The following is an 18,441-nucleotide window of genomic DNA, read 5'->3' as shown; positions in this document are numbered from 1 at the left end:
TTGACCAATCCCAACCCTCAGTGCTGAGCTCAAGGACACTAAAGGATGGTATCTCAGCAAGGGGATGAGAAGAGTAAGAAAGAAGGTGAGGATGGAACAGCTCAACCAGGAACAGAGTCATGTTTATGGCATCCATGCAGCCAGAGGGTCTAATGGAGAAGACACTTGTGTCACTTTGTGAAAAACGTTACGCTCCAGCAGGAGCAAGAGGAACAAGGCCTTGCTAAGGAGGTTAAAGGAGGAGTAACAGTTGGAATCCTTACTCTAGGGTGGCTAGCAAGGAACTAAATGGAACTTGGCATGACCGCACAACAAATGCTGTATATAAAAATCTACCCGTCCTTAACCCCAAAGCTACTAGAAGTCTTGGCAAAAATCGTGGCCATAAAACAAGAGCATCTCTCTCCTCCCAACCAACAGGGGTGTGTGTGCGTGTGTATGTGTGTGTGTGTGTGTAGAGTTATTTTTTGGTTTCGATAACAAAAAGAAGGCATGCTGAGCCCTCTATGCTCCCAGGGTAAAGCAGGGTATCCCTTTCTTGTGAAGCTTCGAGGGACCAAGGAATGGAACAAGGAAGGAATTGCGAGCCGTGCAGTACAGCTGCTCTGTAAGGACTGCGCAGCTCTTTCCACCTCCTAGCTGCTTCGAGAACTGAAACCGCAGAGAGGAAACTCAATTATAATACTCGAGTCTGGGTAAAGTCTTTAACTGTTTTCTCCACTCACTCCTGTAACAGTGTTCTCCCTGACAGCACGGCTCATTTTGCAAAATATCTTTGGATACAGCAGAGCATAGGGAGAGAAAACACAATGAAGCCATACATTTGTTGAAGCTCCTTTGTCCTGCAACATTTGCTCTGAGCCAGGGAAGATGAAGAATTTGTCAACAGCCATGGAAAAAAAGAACCACAGCCATGAAATTAATTTTGGTTCCAAAATATTTCTATCCTTGGAAAGAACCTGACCATTTTACATGGAATGGGTACACAACTGACATTATTTAAATGAATGAATGAATGAATGAATGAATAGAACACTAAAACTGATAAGGCATTGGAACGCACTACCATGGCAGAGCCTTTCAGTTTCCACGTCTGGATGTTTCCAAAATAGCCTTGTTTCTTAGTCTGGGTTCCCTGGAACCAGATATTGAGGCTGTGGGATTTCTGTGCAGGAGGTTTCTGGAGAGTCATCTGTAAGGGACGGAAAGGAGCGGTACCGCACAGAGGAGGAGTTGAACTACTGTGCAGCTTGCAAGAAAGGACTCGGCTGATCCCTCAGGAGCTGTAAACCCGGGTGGGCTGCCAGGACTGTCTCAAACTGAGGCAAAGTGGCCAGGCCGTTGGACCCCTGCATCAATCAGTCATAGGATGCTGGCTGCTCAGGATGAAGCAGTTCTTCTCAGTGGAGGGGACCTCCCTGGAGGGAGGGACTGGGGGTGATCCCTCAGCAGCTAGTGCTCCAGGAACAAAGGGTGAGCACCTCAGTGCTTTAGGGGGTTGGGGAGGTGTAGCAGAGCATCCACTTCATGTCCCTTTCTCCTTATCACTCCCACTCCACAGGAGTATTCATCTTTGCCAAGACAGGTAAAAATAACGTTTGCTGTATTTACTCTTTCTGGCTGGACAGGGGAGAGAGAGAGGCTTCCTCTCCGCCACGTGTTCAAATTTTCTGAGACAAGCAAAGCCTCTGTTCCAGAGACTTGATTCACAATCAATCATTTGGATTTGCGCTGTGAGTCAGGGAAAAATATCTTCATTAAAAGAGGCTTTTTTCGTTAGCAGAAGTAAGCTAGCACCACGGTGGATATTTAAGTAAAGACGATCAGTGGAGAAGAGGAGTAAAGACGGAAGCTTGAGGTCGTCCGGCCGATGTCTCAGTCTTTCCTGCACTAGACTTGCCAGTCATTCAGCCTCTTCTGACCTTTGACTTCCAGACAAGGAAGTCTGTTCTGCTGTTAGGAAACCACGATTGTGAAAATATTTAAACTTGTACCAAGCACAACTCTATCCCCTTGTTATGGGCTGTCCTTCTGCATTTCAGAGTTACACAGAAAAAGTTTATTACATTTTCCACCTGAGAGCCCTTCAATATCTCTCAGGAGGAGCCATGTCCTCCCTTTACTCAAACCATGTTAATTGCCTCAGTCATCCCTTAGACAGCACACTTTATAAACCTCTAATCACACCGGTCCCTTTCTTCTGAACACGATCTCTGTCAAAATCCCTTTTTCAAAGGCATTTGCTCAGAACTGGACATGAATGAAGTTGGCAGGTACACGGCAAGCTGTCATGACAGGTCTTTGCTGTTAACATTCCTTCAGTTCTTAAGAAACTAGTTCATCCCCTGGTATGTACAGAAATTTGCAAGGTTTTCAGATCTATCATCAAGGCTAATGATAAGTGGTCTGGAGAAAGTCCAAAAGACTCATTCCCAAGAACGGGGAGAAGATTTGGGGCTTTACAGTCTCATTTGTAACTGGCCAGGAGACACGTAAGTTATTTAAAAAAAAAAAAAAAAGCTGATAAATTCAAAACATCAGAATGAGTCTACAAATTGTTTTATTTAAATAATGAATTCATACATTTTTGTAAAATGGGAAGTCTTTTCATCTCTTTTTTTCTTTTATTTCTTTTTATACTCCCAATTTGTAACTATAATGATCAAATGATTTATGAGCACCTACTATGTATGGAGGAGTGGGAAGAGACAGCGAGTGAGCGAAAGAGAGAGAGAGAGAAAGAGAGAAGGGATGGAGAGCATCTGATCTAAGAGAAATATGTAGCTCAGATCCAAGAGAAAGATGTAATATGTCACCCAGTGCTGGTGTGAGTGATATGGCCAGAGCTTCTAAGGAAAAGGTTGTTTTCTGGTTCCGTGAATAGCTTCCTTTTTTTTTGACAAGCCCCTTTCTCTTCCAACAACCCAACTTTCATCCCCTCTCCTTCCACAAAATGAGACCGAGATTGCCTCAGAAGAACAAAGCTCCGGTGTCACTATGGGGGTGGGGGGGACTGAGGGGATGTCACTAAATGACTAGTAAGTGTCATGTTCCTCTCCTTCATACAAAGAACAGTCTCCAGATTTATTACAAATATTAAAGGTTATTTTATGTACGATCTCACACATATAAGTTGACACATGTAGATACACGTGTGTGTACGTATTTGAAAATGCACAAAATATCTCTGGAAACTACATTCAATAATTAAAAGGGAGATGGTCTGAGAGAAAGACAAATGGGATGGTGTTTAGGCCTAGGGCGTGGAGACACATGGACTCTTTGTGCCACAAGCATGCATTAGTCATATAAAGGGGTAAGAAAGCTTTTTTTAAAAGGCAACCTTACCAGACGGCCACACAGACTTCGTGTGGCTTTTCACAGATGGACGTGATACTGCAGTTGCTCTTGCAGAGTTTCTGGTTGTCACAGGTGGAAGATCTTACATCACAAAATTTACACAACTGTGGAAATTTGACAGCACCATTGCTGTCATTGACCATCATGTCATTATTAACTGTGGAGAGAAAAGAAACATTCAATGATTATCTAACTGCTTGGCAGCCTGCCGATGAATTCCTGAATTTCAAATGAACTTGATGTCATAAGAATGAATACGGAGAAAGGCAAAATAATGCTTTCACATCAGATGACATGCAATTTGTAATGAAAGCCATTGCAGGTGGGGGGAAGTTTGAGAAACTTCTTGCTTTTGTCAGTGATTTCAGGTGGACAGAGAGGTCACAAGGGAACAGAGTTGTGAAGTGCAAAAGGGAGTTGGCCAACTAAGAGGAGATACTACAGGTAAGGCAGGACTTGGCCATCTTCTTCCGGACCTATACCCTAAAGAGCTATAGGGCCTTCATTACAAGGGACTGGCTCTGAATTCTGTTGCCTTGAGAGAAATCAGCTGATTTGGCAGCACAGAACGAGGCACTAGAGTCCTGCAGGTGAGAAAAGGCCGAGTTCCACCTCAAAGGTCTGTCACCTGCTCCCCCTCTGATTTACTCTTTACACATGGGCTTTTCCTGGAGGAAGCTAAGTTCCTTCATCCCTCAGGCCTTTCCTTTACTATTCTCTTTGTCTGGCTTCTTGTCCCTTTCTGGTGTTTGGTTACATGTCAGCCCTTCATCCCAAAGCAGCCCAGAGGTAACTACGACAGGACACTCTTCTGCACAAACCAACTTGATCACTTAACTTGCTTATAATCTATCTACCAAAATGTGAGCTCTGTGAGACTTATTTGCCATGTTTATGTACTGTATCTCCAGTGCCAACAAGAGGGCCTGCCACATAGAGGATATCCAAAATATTTGTGGAATAAATGAGTAAAGAGATGAGTACAAAAGAAGAATGAATATACGAATTTCACATTTGGCCCTTTATACCAAGTGGGAAAAGATACAGGACTTCTTCCCCTATGTTGGGGGGAACTGTGATTATAAATGCAATATCCATTCACATCCATCAATATTGAAGACAGACTGTTCTTTGCAATGCACATACTGCATGCTAAAAGGCAATAAAAAAAGGTATAAACCTTGCCCCCGTCTTTTTCTTCAAAGAGATCCATAATTGGCAATAGGCATGCATTTAGAGAGCCAAGTGAGACAAGGCTATAAGGCATTTGGTCGACAAACATGAATTTAAAGACACATACACGCTAGGCTAAGAAAGATTAAGCAGCCAGACCACATGTGGCACTAGAGTCGTCCTTGGCCGTTAGGAAGTTGGGAAGTATGTGTGTCCCCCAGGGATGGTGCTTGGACAGGCCTGAGCACAGCCTCCTCACATCCTCCTGGAGTTAAGTATGCTCCTGCCTGAAGCCAGAGGAACAGTTTCGACGCCCTCCCACAGTCACTTCTCCTTGTCTGTGAATTTCAGATTTCTGTCCTTGATACTATGCCATGTAACCCTCTTTGTTGCTTAGGCAGAGCACCTGTTTCCTGGGTCTCTAAAAATATAAACATATATAAATTCAAGATTTGCTTTCTTGTGGTAACATTAAAATAGAAAAAAAAAATAAACCCATTCATCCCTCTCAGGCCTCAAGTTCATTTCAGGAAGTGTATTTTTAGGTAACAAGCTATTTTGAAATTCAAAATGTCTCTGAGAGCTAGAGCTCTATGCTTAGCTAAAAATATAGGCAGATCTGAACCTTGCGTTAAATTTGGGACAAACGCAACAATGAATGTATATTTTTTTCTACAATGGTTAGATTCGGATTCATTTGAGAAACAACTAATTTAATCCTTAGGATTCTCTATAAGACATGGAGAAAGAAAAAAAGCTAGGCCACGTTTTGTTTATTTGATTATATTTTTTAGACTATGTTTCAGACAGACATCTATTTGCTTGTTAGAAAGCTTTGTTGTTTTTAATATAAAATCAAGCCTTCATAACTTGGAATTCAGCCTTCTAGCATGTTAGGATTTTAGCCTAGATTAGTGGCTATCAACTTTGGGGCATGTTAGAATCCAATCGCCTAGGGAACTTTAAAAAATAATGAAGCAGTCCCACCCCAGATATGCTGATTTAATTATTCTGGAAGGTCACCTTGGCATCAGGAAGTTTAGAAGCTGCCCAGATGATTCTGGTGAGCAACCAAGACTGAGACCCCTGACCTAGAATTAGCTGAAAAATAACATGATGGGCACAAAGCAGCAAACAACAACAAACCCTTCCCTCACCACACACATATACAAACTATGTGACAGTGACGGAGGAGCTCACCATTAAAGCTGGAAGAAGTTTCCTTGTGAAAAACATGCACCTGAAGCTATAAGATTAGCACTTTCACACCTCAGAAGAAAAGGAGTCCTTTTCTGGTCTAGCCAATCTTTTTCTAACAAAAGCTAAGAAAAGTGTGAAAAGTGACAGGAGCTAGGAATGACAGAAGAAATAAAAACAGATGTGACTGGTGCTGGAAGTAGCACTGGCAGCCACAGATGTGTTGACAAGTATAAGGGATTTGGATTTGATGCCTGCAAAACACAATCAATAGTAAAGAGACAAAAAAGAAAAAGAAAAATTACAGGCCATAAAAGCTAGAGGAGAGAGAGAGAGAGAGAGAGAGAATATAAAGAAGAGGCACCAAGTCGTACAGCTCAGGGGACACCACTCAGATTGCAATCTGTGCAAACAGGGACCCTGGAGATATGCAGGTGTGCAATTCATGGTGCCTTATGGTAAGGCCCAGAAAGAGAAGATCTCTCCATTGAATGTTTTGGGAAAAAAACAAACAGCCAACTTTACTCCATACTTGGAGATACAGGTATATGGGGTCAGGGGACAATGAACAATGGGAATTTGTACATATTAAGCCCCTACATGTGCTAGTTAAGGTGTGTAAGTTATCAAACATCACCTGGTAGATACTCAGCAAGGAGACCTCATTTTTCTCTTTCTTACAGTAAAAGCTACCCCTGCTAAGGTGAGCAGACTTTTTATCTCGATCAGCTTTTTTATTTTTTATTTTTTATTTGAAAGCCCTTATGCAAGGCATATGCACTACAACTTCTGCCCCGTCCCCGGCCAGCCACTCACTATTAGTCGTTGTCAGGAGGCTCTCACCCTAACACTTCCAGCCCGTCGATAAATGTCGAGCCTTTGCTTTAAGCCAGTATTCTCCTTTGGGACTAAGTGTGTTGGTGGGATAGAGTTCAGTGTAGAAGGCAAAGCTACTCCTAACCTCTGTTGGAGGTCACTTAATTTTGATAAAAGCTTTATGAACTCACTCTGGGGTGAGGGGTAGAGAGATATCCACACAAACTTTTGCTCATCATTTCCTGGGAGTGGTTCACAGATTTCCTGGAAGTCCATAGGCCCCAGCTGAGGACTCCTAGGCCTCCCTTAGAGTCCTAGAGGGTGATAACATGCTAAGCAGCACACTGCTAATCAGAGTGGGGTGGAGGGCTAGTGGGGGCAGGGAATGGTGATGATCACCCTCACCATCGTATGCATGATTGCAGCTATGCATTCCAACCCACAGGGAAGAAAGTTGCTGTCCTGACCTTACCTATCAAACATCTTACGTTTAATACCTAATGTTTGTGAAGTCAAAGGGATGTAAGATAAATGCATAGAGTTGGCCCTCTGCATCCACGGATTCCATATCTGTGGATTCGACCAATCTCAGATTGAAAATATTTGGAAAAAAACGTGATGTTGCTGACGTGTACTCTGTAGTTAGGCCTACTATGGCTGCATCTGCGCTGAACACATATAGACTTTTTTTCTTGTCATTATTCCCTAAACGGTACAGTATAATGACTATGTACATAGCATCTACATTGTATTAGATATTACAAATAATTAGAGATGATATAAAGCAGGAGTCCTTAACCCCCAGGCCTTAGACAGGTACTGGTCCACCCAAGTGCTAGGCTAGCATCTCCACCTTAGCTCCACCTCGGATCATCAGGCATTAGATTCTCCTAGAAGCACCAGTTCCTGGTACCAAGAAAGTTGGGGATTGCAAAACAGGAGGATGTGTGTAGGTTTTATGCCAATACTATGCCATTTTATATGAGACTTGAGCATCCTCGGATTTTGGTATTAGAGGGAGGGAGTCCTGGAACGAATTCTCCCCCTCCCCTCCCAGGATACCAAGGGGTAACTGCACATTTGCATAGCCAGGGACAGAGCTATTACTCTAAAAAACACAACGAAAACAACCAAATTAATCCTACGCAAACCCTGACCAACTTCAAATTACTTCTAAATTAGCTTGTTAAATTACTCTAAGTCTCTTTAGCTAAGATGTTCTCCTATTAAGGTAGTGTATTTTAATGTACATGAACATACATTAAAATACACTACCTTAATACATGAGACCCTCTGTGAACACCTGACCATCTTTAGGAAATTTTCTACCCATATTAGGCAAATTAGCAATTCATAATGTCCTCCAAAAAAAAAAGGTTCCAATAACATCTCCCCATTAGGAAGTCATTCAGTATAGGAAGTGAGCATGGGCAGCTGCTTTCAGCATATGATGGTATCACATGGCCCATCACATTTCACTTCTCTTCAAACAAACCCATGAGTAATATATCCGAACCTTCAGTCTAGGTCTTAACGCCTTCCTCATTTTAGGACATATTTTCCCCAAACTCACAGCCTAGAGAAAGAGGTCCCAGGACTTGAGAATAGGAATTACATAAATGCTTAATGTGTCTGTTTCTGGAACAGTCCTGCTGTCTTTGGAGGTCAGAGATGAGCAGCCTAATAAGGTTTAGACTTATTCCAGATAAATATTAGGAATCTGGGATAGGAACTCTTAGCCCATATCTTTGGAATGGTGTCTACTATCAGCTAAACAATTAGGTAAAATTTCAAGTTTCCACAAATAATTCTAAACAGTTTGCCAGAAATGCATCCATGTATCTTTGAATTCATGCATCTATCTACTGTTGTTGTGTAGTACGTTTGGGGGGGGGGCGGTGTGGGCACTTAAGAAGTCTTCTATATCACAAACACCTGTGGATATCTTGTTTGGTATTATATATTTCATAGCAGGACCACTAAAATTGATACAACCAAGTGCAGCATCTCATAGAATCATCCATGGCAATTAGTAATAGAACTCACTATGCCTGAGAGCAGTGCTTTTCTTACTTGTTAATAAGCATATAAATCCCTTGGGAATATGTTTAACCCACAGGTGTGAGGTAGCTCATTGGTTCATGCAATTGTGGAGCTGGCAGGTCCGAAATTTATAGGGCAGGCTGGCGGGCTGGAAACTCAGGCAAGAGTTGGTGCTGTAGTTTTCAGGCAGAAATTCTCCTCCAAGAAACCTCAGTTTTTTGCTTGGAAGGCTTTCCAACTGATCAGATCAGGCTTCGTGACATTATCTAAGGTAAACTCTTTTCTTAAGGTCAACTGTGATTATTAATCACATTACAAAGTGCCTTCACAGCAACACCTAGAATAGCATTTGATTAAAGGGCTGGGCACTAGCGCCTAGCCAAGTGACACTGCCCAGGATAGGCAGGAACTGAGAACCGTTCCCAGGTAATACCAATGTTGCTGGTCCACAGCGAGCACAAAGGCTGTATAGAACCCAGTCATTGACTGGCCTTTATTTCCCTTTCTTCACTTGTTTTGGATTTAGCAAAATCGAATATAGTTAAGCCCTTACTTAAAGTCATCTGTCTATAGGTTTCTTGACTTTAAGCAAAATAACATATAACGAAACCAGTTTTACCATAGGCTAATTAATATAAACAAGAGTTAAGTTCCTACAGCATCTCATCAACATTAGAAAGAAACGACTTTGAACAAAATGTTATTCGAGGACCTGCCGTAGGATTCCTCACTTTTTACGGGCATGTCTCATCTTACAGTTCTTTCCATCTGCTTTTCTGTCAAGCCTGGCCTCTTAAACAGACACAGGTCCAGAGGCTCTGATCACCATATGGGCCCAGAATAGAAAGATTTGTTCTCTGAAAGAAGGTTTTTAATTGCAGTTGGCATTTCAGAATCAGACACTGAGGCAACCATCTGGCAGGCGGCCGCCATGGTCTGTGATACTGGCAACACACACCCCACGCATGGCCTTTGAGACCAGGTGGGACAAGTCTACTGGCCTGTCACATGTGTCCTCTCACTTGTAATAAAGAAGCAAGTCAAGCAACCTCGGAGGTGTCCCTCCGTGACTCCTCATGAAAGAAAGATCTCCAAGCATTATAATCAAATGCTTTGGCCAATTACTATAAACAAACGAACACACACTTTGTGATTAAGTCCAAGATATTTTAAGAATATTTCCGTTCTCTAAACATCTATTGCATAATTGAAAACTGACACAATGCAACAACTCCTTTTCATTTTTAAAATTATATTTGGACCCTCATTCCCTAAGCAATTATAAGTATCTTGAGAGCAGGAGATGATATAAATCAGGGGAGAATTATTCAACAAATGTGCATCCCTCCATTTCACAGATGGAAAGGCTAAGAGGCACACGGATGGATGTCCTGGGTATATACACGGTTCATAGGACTGGCTTGGCTAGAACCAGATTCGGAACAGGCAAGCAGAATTGAGGAAGCACAGAAAAAGTCCCAGACTTTGTCCACCTAGTCTCATAATAAAAAAATATTCTATTCTAAAAATGAACTGAAAAAATTCAATGCCTCATTTAAAAACTTAAAGTCAAGAACTAGCAAATGAATCACTGAATCCGGAGAGTTGTAGAGCTTAATAAATCTGGCCCAAATTGACCATTATTTAGGTAATTATGAATGTACTGATGTGTGTGTGTGTGTGTGATTTCCCTCCAGGTCTGACTTGTTCCACTGAGGAGATTTAGCTTTGAGGGTTTGGGTTCAGTTGCCTTTTTGACTCATGAGTTTGATAGTTCACTCTGGATTGCTTTTTTAAAAAAACTGCATAAACATAATCTTGTATTCACAAGTAAATTAAGGGATTAAAGGATGTTTCAAACGGATTATCCAATAAAATACTTTAAATTAAAAACTTGACTGTGCCTTCAGGATTTCAAAAATTTGACTTACAAGGAAATTTTAAAGAAGCCATCTATAGAATAAAACAAGCTAGAGCTGAATGAACAAGCAATTGGCTTTTTTCTAGTAACATAAAATAACCGAGCTGGGGCTTCGATTGCATCCTTCTCTATTTAAAACTTCCTAGCCAAAATAACTCCAAATAACTCCCAAATATGCACACTGATGTCTTGCTTATTCCTGAATTTCTTGGATTACTAAGGAATAAAAGGCAGTTTGATTTCTCCCAACAATTACTGAGTTTGCCTCTCTCTCTCTCACTCTCTCTCTCTCTCTCTCTCTCTCTTTTTTTAACATGTCCCAGAATCAGGTCACATAGCAGGAGACAAAACCCAAATATTTAAAATGACTCTTGCAGATGGAAATATCTACGTTGTTGCCAGTGGCAGTATTTCAGAATCCCAGCACTTTTGTTATCTTCAAAAAGCCGAAAACCTTTTAGACTCCTCAATCACCCTCCTTCATCTTTAATAGGGATCTAGTGGATAAAACACACCTCTGAAAGCTGGACAGAGGCGAGCTGTTTGTGGCCAATACCATCGCCCATATTTGGCAATTTTAGTTTACCATTGATAAGGCTGTTTTTAACAGTGCATTTAGCTGGCATATCCCAAATGTAGGAACTTACCATAAACCAAAAACCAGGAGCATGCAGGAGCTGGGGCAGAGGACAAGAGGAAACCAACTGAAAAAAATTGAACTGCATCGATGCAAATGAAATTGTATATCAGGTGAAGGAGTAGAACGTGACACTATTTCATGGACTGTGAAAATAATAACTTTATTCTGCTGCTGGAAAATGCTTTCATGTTGGTATTTTATAGAAAGTAATAGTAACTAAGAAAATAATTCTCCCTCAGTTGATATAACTTGGATGATGTGCTGTATGTAGCAACAAGGAAAATATCCCAGAGATTACTGAAAATAAAAGATGATTAACTCTCTTGGTGACAGTCAAAACAACACTGGTAAATAGCACAGTCAGAGAGAGACAAGATAATGAACACACGATTTATGGAGTTTTATAACATTATAATTCTACAAAAATAATTTGTGACTTAGCAGAAAAATTAGCCAACATAAATAAATATGCATTAAACTCCTTCATATTAAAACCTTGTGGAAGGGTTGGACCGTGTAAGACACAGTCCTTTTTTCTCAATGTGCTTACTTCTTGTAGGGAGTAAAAAAACATATACAAAAATGGTTTTTATCAAAAGAACTAAAAATGAAAAAGGTCTACATGAAGCCAACTTTTTAAAAATCATGTTATTCATTTAGGATTGAAACAGTACTTTATCTCAAAGTGCTGAGGCAACTTACTGCAAAATGCAAAAACAAATACAAAATCTGGTAAGAAGAAATTTTTTTAAAAAAATAGCAGCTACTAGAGAATCATAAAAATAGGCAACTGAGATGAGCCATTTGCTTCAGCTCAGCGAGGAATTTGGTCTGAGTATCAATTTCCTGTGAGATCAGGCTTTTCACTTGTGGAAGTCCCTCCCACCCCAACTTTCAAACGTGCCCCAGTGTCCCAGTGCATGTCCAGTGCCTGCAAGGTTTTCAATTACAGTTTTACTATGTGAAAATATCAGTCAAAGCAGATGATTCCCATATGCAAGCTCCGGAAAAGGGATGGAAACATGATTGCACTGGCCGGGGGAAGGGCTCCTTTAAAGGGAGAGGTTTAAGACACTTGTTTTGTGACCACCAAGTAACTCAGGAGTAGACCAGGCTGAGATGATAAAGCAGAGATTGCTACGCAGGTGTGTGAGAGACAGGTACAGCCCCAAATTCTACTTAAAATGCAAATCAAGTGTTAATATTAGGATATTTTACATGAAAAGCTGGATTTTCAACTCCACTTAAGAAAATAAAAAGATTTGGTAATAGTGAGCCATCATCCTGGGACAACAGTCAGCTGGTGGTGAGGGTTGGTGGCCCGTTAAGCCGTTCGTGCAAGCATACTCAAGTTGGCCTGCTCCCTGCCACTCCTTGGAGTCCCCTACTTCCTGCTTGGCCCCTGTGGCCATCTGAATTTTACCATTAATGATTATTTAACATGTCCATTCAATTGTTTCCTCCAATATTAGAGGTTTAACTAAAATGTAAAAATTCATGATTTAACTTTGTAATATGGTATTTTTAAATATTCATTTGATTCTCTAATGGGAATATTCACATTTCAAGTCAAGGAAAAAGACAGTTTTCTACTTTAAAAATCAGATCTGAGTGGGATCATAATAATAATAATAATAATAATAACAATAATTCCTATTATCACCATTTATTGAATGTAGACCCAAAGCCTAGTCCAGTACTAAGTGTGATAATTATTTCACTCACTCATCTCAACAACTGTGTAATTTTGTTATCAACATTTTGCAGGTGGGGAATTAAGAGTCAAAAAAAGTGAAATAACATATCCAAGATCAATGAAAAGGCAGCTAATGAGAGACAAAGCCACAGGTCACATGTAGCCCCTCATTCTTCCTGATGCTAACAATAAAATAGTCGTATTGCAAAGGCTTATGAGCAGAGAGGTTTAGTGGCTTGCAAGAGTTGTGGGGAGTATGCGGTAAATTTCTTAGGAAAGACCTTTGGTTCTTTGCAATTCTTTCACTTATTTTAGGAAATATATATAATAAGGCAGCTTGGTAAAGTCTGAGAATTTTAAGGTCACAGACTTAAGAGTGAATTCAGATTCTGCCAGATATTTGCTGTGAGACAAGGAGAAGCCACGTAACTTCTCAGAACCTCCATTTCCTGATCTATGAAACGGTACTTTCTAGGGTTAGGATGAAAAGAAAACATGCTTGAAGTACATATGAAAATTGTCTAGACAATCAAAAGTGCCACACAAGCACTCTCTGGTTAGAAAAGTAACACCGCTTGCAATGCTCTCTCTCAGGGAAGAAAATTACAGGCAAGGCAAGACAAGTTAATTAAGAGTTTGGGCAGTCTATTCCTACTCATCAATAGAATGCAGCAGTTTGACGACTTCTAAAAAAAAATCTTTCAGGACATTTGAGTGAAGAGACAAATTGAAATGTAGTAACTTTTTATTGCCACTATGCTCCAAAGCTTTCAAAGTGATACAATGGAATCAATCATTGTTACAATAAAGTCTCCAAGAGTGCTGAGGATCTTTAAACAACTCTTCTAGAACCAAATGATCCTGTCTTGATATATTGTTCATAACTAGTTTAGGATCAAGTTCAATTTTCAAATTCTCTACTGACTGCACAACATTCAGCAGGCGAGAGCTGATCAACTTTGGCTTTGAGACACTTTCATGTGTTATTTGGCAATATGCTAATAAAATTATTGAGACTGACATCCAGAGATGGGGAGGCGCTTTAAAGATTATGGATTCTAAAATGTTGAGATAGAATTAGGTTTGGCTTTCTTTCTCAAGGAAATGAAACCAGTACACTTTGATTCACAGCTGATGAGAGAATCGGAGAAGAATATGAGCAACAGTTTTACTAGCTTTTTAAGTATCTACTTAAGAAGTGTTCTCTGTCATTCAGATATATGGGAAACAACATTTCTTAATCTCTTCTCCTTGAGGCCATTTGCTCATGTAAACATTAATCATGTGATATTGCTATACGATTTCTACTGGAGGAGAATTCACTGTGCTGGGGGTGCAAGCAAGTCACAGTAGAGAAGAGTCTAGACCAACTGTGAGCTGGCTTCATGATCCTGGGCAATTACTCCAGCACTCCCTGTGCTCGTCCTCTGATGAAGCAGATAGTTGGGTTGAACATGATGATTTTTAAGGTCCCTTTCATTTTGAAAAATATTCACAATTCAACCCCCAAAAGTCAAAAAAGCTTCAATAATTCAAATGTATCCCAGCTTAGACCTGGCAGTCCTGGTTAAATATAATGAGACGCTGTACTTTGGCGTGTAAGAGAAATGGCTTCAGGACTATCAAGCAGGGTCTTTACATTCTGGTTTGTTCCCCCTGCTAATGAGAAACCACCTTTGGAACTTCTTAGTATACTGTGTAAGTACCACGTCTCCCTTAACACTCCTTTGCAGACTTAAATCTGAACCTGACAGCTGATCAGTCTTGTAAAAACAAAACTACGCCGTGTCATTTGCGCATCACGAGGTCAGAAGGAAGGAAAATTATGGAAGGATCACTTTCCATTCAGCCGCTGTAGGCATTTCCTCTAAAGTTATGGGAGATGTGGAGGAAATTCTGATTTAGAGCAGAGACATTTACTGGAACAGTTTAAAACAACAACGTTGATCATGTTTCTAATGTTTCCAGTCCATGCTTACTCTGAATTCATTCTCTGGGCTCAGCTTGAATGGTGAGTAGTAATAATAATAATAATAATAATAATAATAGGTACGATTGTGTAAAAACATCCTATTGCTTGATCGAAGCTTTGATTATGTCTAACAAATAGTTACAGAAGATTAGTATTATTGTTCCCATTTTACAGAAGGGGAAAGAATTTAAGTAATTTGCCAGGCTGGCAGACAGCAGGCTGTAAGCTTTCTGAGGGCAATGACTGTCATTTGGTCTTGCTCCAGGATGATCATCTCAGTCCAGGGTCTGCCACATGGCTGAACTAAAAGCCACAATTCAAAATGAATCTCATTCTACTATATCATCTATTCAAGGCTGATTTTCCCCAAATGCAAATTGAGGAAAACAAATATAGTCAACTTTCAGGAAATGAATGTGGAAACCAGTAAATTCACTGATATATAAAAATAGTGATCCACTTCTAAAAGAAATTGGGGAGGCTTTTATTTGACTAGTAGCAGCCAAACTACCCTTGGCTACTTAGCATAAGAGGACTAAAAGGCTCCTAAGATTCACTTTGGTTTCTGAGATAACACCAAACACTTTGAACCACTTCCCCACCCCCACACACATACACTCTTCATGTTTTTCAAGCAGAGGAAGTAAAATAAAAAGAAACAAGTTTTGAGCATTGTTAAGGCTTCAAGAAAGGACAACAAAGGGCAGGAAATTTGAAACAAAATCTGAGAATCTGTCTCTAAACTGGGCAATCTGGCTTGTTTTCTCACAGTGCAGTTGGATGAGAAAGTGTGAGGCTGCTCTTTGCCTTTCCTGGGCATTATTCATTGCTGTCACGACCTTAATGTTATTTGTGGTAAACAGCATAAAGGTCTCTCGTGAGGTAAGTAGCTGCCTTTCTGTGATGTTACTACTCATCAGTGAGTGAAGAATCATTTTCCCTCCAAACCCTAATAGTCTTAGTCAAGTTGGTGAGAAGAGAGGATAGCATTTACATGATGACATTATTTGATTGTCAACAGGCTGCGGTAGTTAAGATAGATTCTAGCAGCCATTTTAGTATGGAAAATGAGAACCACACTCAAAGTCTTTGGAATGCATTCTTCTCACATAGTATTGGAATATGATGGGCTCCTAACATCTATGAAAAATGGCCACATTTGCAGACTGAAAGAACATTTACTTCCAGAGATTTACCTCTGACTACGAAGTCAAAGGATAACAACACTTTCTAGTTCTTAAGAAGCCTTTTCATGCAAGCTCAGATACCCAGCTAACTTTTGCACCTTCAGTTTGTCGCCCATGCAATCTTATTTGTTAAACATACCTAGGCGTGAGAGATAAGATGTGTAAGATGCTTCATGGCCCTAGAGCTGACTGAGAAAGTAATTTCGACTATATTTCAGTCTCTCATTTATCTTAGTCTAACACCAGTGGGTTGCAGACTGGCTCCACTTCTAGCGGAGTCCAACGTAAAAATGTCTGTCTATAAATGCAAAAAGAGAGAAGCAAAAATGAAAGACCATGGAGGAGTGCTGAAGAGAGGAAAAGATGATGAGCACACTCTGTTCTTAGGGCATTTGAACTTGCTGTTTCCTCCAACTAGAATGTTCTTATCCCAGATATCTGCCTTCTTCAGATAGGGATGTGTCAACCCTTTCTGAAATAACAAACGCTCACCATCGCTCTCTGCCTCTCACCCCGCATTTATCATCCCTGACGTATTAGTAGAATCCTGTTTGCTCACTTGTTTATACAGACTTTGTTGACTTCACTGCTGTACTCCAGAACTTGGACATTGCTGGCACCTGGGAGTTCGTACTCAGTAAATACTTGTTTCAGCTTTCCGTTTCCCTAAATCCTCCGAAGCCAAGTTTCATATCCCACCCTTAAGTTCCAAGAGAATTCTTCTACCCTTATGATAAATTCCTCATATATAAAATGTGTATTTGCAGTCTAGACAAGGAATAAAGATAGGCTCACAGAGGGAATAAAACATTAGGAAAAAAAAAAGTCACGTTGAACCCAAACATGGAGGATATTTATAGTCAATGTGCAAAATGGTAGCCATGGGCACACAAGGATTTTTACATTTAACTTTAGTTAAATAAAATCATGTTTCAATTTCAAGTTGCACTCGCCATTTTCAAGTGCTTAGCAGCCACATATGACGAGGATAGATATAGATTTTTATCACCACAGACGGTTCTTCTGGACAACACTGCAAGAAATCTAAAAAGACCAGTGTTCCTCAGCTTCCAGGGAGCCTTAAAGTTGAAGACTACAAGGACAGGAAAGGAGAAAGAAGGCAGAGCTAGAAAAGGAGTCCCACCGGGAAGAGACCTGCCTACTGGTTTGGATGCCATTTGTAATTAAAGTTCCATCCTGATTTCTTAAGAAATGTGTTTTATATTAAATGATTGGCTGTCTGTAGTCGTTCCGTTAGGTAGGGGCAATTAGGGACAAGGGCTAGAGTTCCATGGTAAACCTTTAAGCCATGAGTGGCAGAAGCAGGAGTTTCCAGAAGTGAGAAAAATGGACCGGACTTGTTGGCAACAAGCTGAAACCTGTGAGGTCTCAAGTCAGCTGGCACGACCTCTCAAAATGTAAATCCCTGTGCCAGAGATAAAAGACAGTTGTTGTTTTTTTTTTTTTAAGTAGGGCTCATCTGACTCCTAAGGTATTAAGTAATTCTTATTAAGCCCCATTTCAATGACTGAAACATAACACAGAGCTGAAGCAGAGATTCCGTTTCTAGTCAAAGCCCACATAAGCTTACAGCAAGAAATTAACATTTTATAAAAAATGCTGGCCTTTTTTTTGTCAAGGTTTTTTGGAGAGTTTAAGTCACAGCATGCCAAATAAGGGGGAGTTCCTAGAAGAGCCTAGCGCACAAGTGATCATGGGGGTAAAATTTATTCACAAGGGAAAATCCCAATGGCCTCAGGGAAGCCACTTCCACTGGACTCCTGTGAAGGAAGCTCTATTAATTAAAAGCATTCCTCTAGGGTGACTTTCTCTTTGGAGACTTACCTGCCTCTTAAACTTCTCTTTACCCAGTATTTCCAGGAGTCTGAATGGTTTATAGTCCCTAGCACTCCATGTGCATGGACTTTAAGCAGATTTTTCTCCCACAAGACAATACTATTTTTACAGCCCTTTACGATTAAAACTAAAAACACAAATGATAAAAAAAAAAAAAAAAAAAAAAAAGGCCTGGCGGGCTACCTACAACAAAGCTCAACTCAGCCATAATCTTTGCTGGTTTTGATGGCCAGAAGTTGTGGAGACTTCTCTTCCTGGCACTGGAATCCTGGGGTAGGGAGCCTGGTGTGGGGTTGGGACGCTTTGCTCCTCGGGGGGGTCTTCCTTAGCCCAGATATTTCTCCCGATTTTTAATTGCTGCTGTTGAATGTGGGGTTAGCCCTGTTTAGGTCTCCACCCCTCCTACTTGTCTTGATGGGGCTTCTTCTCTATAACCTATTATAGGACTTCTGTTCATCTAGTCTTTAGGCAGTGCTCAACGATGGCTGATTTTTTTATAGTTTAGTTGTAATTTTGTTGTGGTCGAGAGAAGATGCAAGCATGGCACTTACATACTCCTCCATCTTTCAAATACATTTG

General features: G+C 40.5%; 1 protein-coding gene across 3 annotated transcripts in view; it reads right to left on the bottom strand.

Moving 5' to 3' along the window:
- TGFBR2 (transforming growth factor beta receptor 2) overlaps positions 1–18,441 on the bottom strand; it is an 82,423-nt gene that overhangs the window by 44,426 nt on the left and 19,556 nt on the right. For 2 of the 3 annotated variants that reach the window (XM_025039172.1, XM_006905716.3), the window contains exon 2: positions 3,349–3,517. In XM_025039172.1, coding sequence (XP_024894940.1) covers positions 3,349–3,506 — 158 coding nt within the window. In that variant the 5' untranslated portion in view covers positions 3,507–3,517. Of the gene's footprint in view, positions 1–3,348; positions 3,518–18,441 lie in introns of those variants that run through there. The other variant, XM_025039177.1, reaches the window with a different exon arrangement.

This window comes from Pteropus alecto, unplaced genomic scaffold (genome assembly GCF_000325575.1).
Source record: "Pteropus alecto unplaced genomic scaffold, ASM32557v1 scaffold10, whole genome shotgun sequence".
NCBI classification, from domain to species: domain Eukaryota; kingdom Metazoa; phylum Chordata; class Mammalia; order Chiroptera; family Pteropodidae; genus Pteropus; species Pteropus alecto.
Note: the sequence above shows the minus strand (reverse complement) of the source record. Positions and strands in the feature narration are given on the sequence as shown.